Source organism: Octopus bimaculoides, chromosome 9 (assembly GCF_001194135.2).
Source record: "Octopus bimaculoides isolate UCB-OBI-ISO-001 chromosome 9, ASM119413v2, whole genome shotgun sequence".
In the NCBI taxonomy this organism is placed as follows: Eukaryota; Metazoa; Mollusca; class Cephalopoda; order Octopoda; family Octopodidae; genus Octopus; species Octopus bimaculoides.
The window spans coordinates 74,761,108-74,765,350 of record NC_068989.1 but is presented as its reverse complement, the minus strand read 5'-3'; the positions used below and the strand labels follow the sequence as shown (position 1 = coordinate 74,765,350).

Here is a 4,243-nt window from a genome sequence, read left to right as displayed (position 1 = left end):
CACACACACACACACACACACACACACACACACACGCACACACACACAGACACACATCCACGCGCGCGTACACACACTCACAAACACACACAAACACACACAAACACACACTCATACGTTCTCACTCTTATATATAGTATAAACATATATGCGCACAGTCACAACAAATGAGAGCAAAAGTGCACGCACACATCGGCACAAGCATAGAGCTACAAGGATATACGTGCACACATACATATGAATACCGATATATATGCATCAATAAGTACATGCAAGTTCATACACATACTTACACCGAGGTTCTTTATTTTGTACACTCAATACATTTATAATATGAAGCATTATTATTAATGAGCATATATGCAGCATATTGCCCCATTACAAAGGCCGAAAATGTTGTTTGCCTTTGTATGAAAAACTATGAAATTCGTTTCGTTCTCCGAACAACAATTGTACTATTCAAACGAAACTTTTGTTGGTATTTTTGTCGATGAAGTTTTCTGAGAAGTTAAAGATATCTCACTAAATTCTGTGGGAAGCCATTTTGAAATAAGATGAAATGTTTTAAATATATTGCGGCAGACGATCTTTGTGAAGAGAAATGATAGACAAATAAATAATCCAATAAAAGAATTTAAAATACAAAATATTAGAGAAAATTCTTCAATTTGTGTAAAGGTATACAGGAATGCAAATGTCCACGTAAGTCCCATAATAAAAAACAGTTTTATGCATACAATGAACTCCAATTTATTATGTTTTGATAAATATTTCGCAGAAAGTTTGCTAGACATATATAGCCCTCTAATAGTGAGGATAAATGCTGTTATATTAAGACACAAAATTAGCATAACAGGGAATCCAAACAGCCATAGCAGACTTTTTCCGTTTGTAATCCAGCAAATACCGTTTCCATATTCTGGAGAAAGGTCATGATTTCCAGGTGTGTACTCAAATATCAGTGATATTGTTACTATTACAAATGGACAGATCCAAGCATACAAGGAATAAAATACAAGTCTCTTGGTACCGTTTCTTTTAATTCGAAGTTGTGTAAGTCCTGAGAAAGTGTACCAGGCATCGAATGATACAACATTCATCCAGAAGAAACTCGCTAGAAAAGAATAATGTATCACTATAGCTAAAGTTTTACACAGCACTGTAGATGTAGTGACTTGTGATGAGATAAGAAAGAGAAGCTCAGCTACAAACAATGCTGATAAAAGACTAATGAGTAATTTACCTGGTAAGGTACGGAGATCGGGTACACAGAGATAAACTATAATAGTGATTGCTAAAGCTGGAATAGAGGTCACTAGTCCCACTAATGTGATATAAGCTTCAACATCGGAATACTTTCGTAATACATTGATAACACTTTTTACGCAGATGATAATTGTACCATCTTCATCAAAACCGAAATCTGATTGATTCAGCAAAAGATGGGTTTTATTCAGGTAGAGAAGACCATCATTAGTGATGTAATACTCAGATTCATTTAATCTTGTTGTAGTACAATTTAGAGTAGAATTAGAGGAGATTTGTCGGCATTCCTGAGTATTCTTATCGTAGAGAGTATTTTTCGCACAGGAGAGCATAGAAATATATTCCTTGTAGGACATTTTATATTGTATTTCGATAGATATTTTAGGGTCACGAAAAATTATCATCAGAGAAGGAGTTGCTTTTCTCTTTTGATTTCGAAAATCATATAATGGTATATCGATGTCGCATCGGATATCCTCAATTTCAATACCATTGCAAAGTGCACAGTAAATATTTCTAAACACTGTATTATTTGCATTAACAAGTCTCATACCATTGTCCTCACATAGATGTTCTAATGTTTTATTGGTACTATGTTGCGCACAAACCGAAATATGAGAAGTGCATGTATACAAATATTGGTAAAATTCGTGAGAAGGGACTTGTTTGTCTATGTCACTACTTTCATTATTGAAAATATGTGAAGCGTTATCAAAAGTGATTTTGGGATCATCATCCCCAGAGAAATATTGGTAAGAAACATTCCACAAAATATATTCTTCTCTGTGACAGAGAGCACAATATAAGTTCCTATAGAGTTTTTTACTTGTTTTACCAAAAGCAGGTACATGATGTAGTTGTTCGTCTGAGTTAGGATTTTCACAGTTGTTCACATGTTCCGTTATATCATAGTTAGTTGGACAGCGGTGAAATTGATAGTAATTTCCACCATTAATATTGTTACAACTATAAGACATTGAGGGATATGGAGTCTCGAAGTCAGAAGTTGTGTGATTAAGACGGTCGGAACAACATTCATCGTATAAATAGCAGTCTTTCTGACATGAACAACGGTCTGTCCTGGGGCTTTCCGAACACAAAACTGGTGGACAAGTGAAGGGTTCAGTTCTGTTTATAGTTGATGTTTGAACTGTGTGGTTTATCAGTAAGCTGAACATTAAAAAGCTTGTGACAAATATTTCCATTTTGTCTAGTGGAAATACCAAAAAATATATTTTCTGGTAATTATATCCTAGCTTGTCTTCGCTAGATTAGTCTGTGAGAAATGCTGATAATCATGATTAATTAATCCCTAGATTAAATATTTCGCTTCCACGTTTAGATTGACGTTGAGGACAATGCGGAATCCATTGAAATCTGAAACCTTGAAGAATTGGAGTTCAAGTTTTGTATACCTGCAGATAAAGGAAAAAAAAAAAAGATGTATTCTGCTAGAGTATAATATTATATAAAGATATGTTCCAAGTATTAATATGAATAGTCTAATGACTTGCTCTTTGCGAATATCCTGAACATCAGGCATGTGTTTAAAGCGGTTTTTGATGTATAACGGTGTCGATTTTCTTATTACATACTGCCATATTTACTATATTTCTAAAATGTTATCTGTTCAATAAATCTAAATCATTACTTATATGCCTAAAGAAGTATTGGTAAGAAATCCCCTTCAATGTTAGGCTTTACTTTCATTGATATCTAGATTGTACATATAATTGTAATAACTAAGCTTTATATTTAGGAATGCATAACGCTGGGATTAGGGCAACAATCCGCCTTTTGAAAGGTTTAAGGAGTTCTTTCTCATTACCAATATTGATGTTTCTCGTTACCAATAGTGATATAAAGAAAAAACATTAATTTGACGCTCATTATCGTAGGTAGGTTTAACTCGCCACTATAACGGAGAATACTGTTAACTGTCGAGTATTTTGATGTATTATTTCGAAAAAAGTCTCTTAAAAATGACTGAAAATATCATTAAAAAAGCATCACGTGTGTTATTCATATGTGAGGATTATTAGACATTGTATAATGATTATTAGACAATGTGGAATACTTGGTTCCTACTTTCCATGAAGCTCTAGACTGGGAGATGCAAGTGAAGCTGAAACTGGGACTCACCTTTCCCGAAGACAGGGCACTAACACCGCTACGGCCAAACAACTTGTTGTCCAGGACTGCCCAACGAACACTCGTGACTGAACGTACAATGCCCTGGCAGATTAGATTAGATATTTCTAATGAAATGAATAAATCTTGGTTGATGAGGATCTTGTCAAAGACGGGAAGAGGCCTTATTGCCTATTGAAGTCAGCGGCCACAGTTTTTGAGTAAGACCATCGGGTCCAAACCATTGTTGCCGAATGAAGATAGGTTTGGAATCTAAACAACTTAAGAAAGCACGAAGGACTAGCCATTGCATGTGAAACCAGTTTAAGAGGCTGCAGATGTAACCTTTCTGTCGGTGAAGTATACTTGCGTCCTCGGTGTCCCACTCATACAAAGCACAGGTTGAAGAGGTTATATATCCTTTAAATTTGTACATTCATTTATACACACACATTCATCTATAATTTGGATCCTTTAGAAATAATGTATTGATACTTAGCGTCAGTATACATAATTTCTAATATATTTAAGAAACTTATTTCAGTTATGATTTGTAAATATATCATATGGCTTGAACCGGAAATCTGTCTGTCTTCCTTTCTCTTTCTCTATCGCGGTCTGAAGAATGAAATCCCAAATAGCTCAATAAGTCTTAGCAATATTCGTCCAACAGAATAAGAATAGATTTATGTATAAAGAGTACTGTTCTCTGATTAGCACTGCAGATTGGGATACGTATAAAATACAGGAGCCTTTACACAGCCGGCTTCCCGCATTATAATATAATATAATATAATATAATATAATATAATATAGTATAATATAATATAATATAATATAATATATA

At 34.3% G+C, this 4,243-nt stretch overlaps 2 protein-coding genes across 4 annotated transcripts in view; both read right to left on the bottom strand.

Moving 5' to 3' along the window:
* LOC106872517 (G-protein coupled receptor Mth2) overlaps nt 1-4,243 on the bottom strand; it is a 35,126-nt gene that overhangs the window by 20,060 nt on the left and 10,823 nt on the right. The gene's annotated exons all lie outside the window — the stretch shown is intronic.
* Nucleotides 365-2,675, bottom strand: LOC128248736 (uncharacterized). The gene has a single exon (XM_052970788.1). It carries the CDS (start codon nt 2,469-2,471, stop codon nt 456-458), a length of 2,016 nt encoding a protein of 671 aa, XP_052826748.1. The 5' UTR covers nt 2,472-2,675; the 3' UTR covers nt 365-455.

Bases quoted from the DNA above. Each gene is read 5' to 3' on its own strand.
- LOC128248736 (XM_052970788.1), bottom strand. From the start codon at position 2,471: ATGGAAATATTTGTCACAAGCTTTTTAATGTTCAGCTTACTGATAAAC.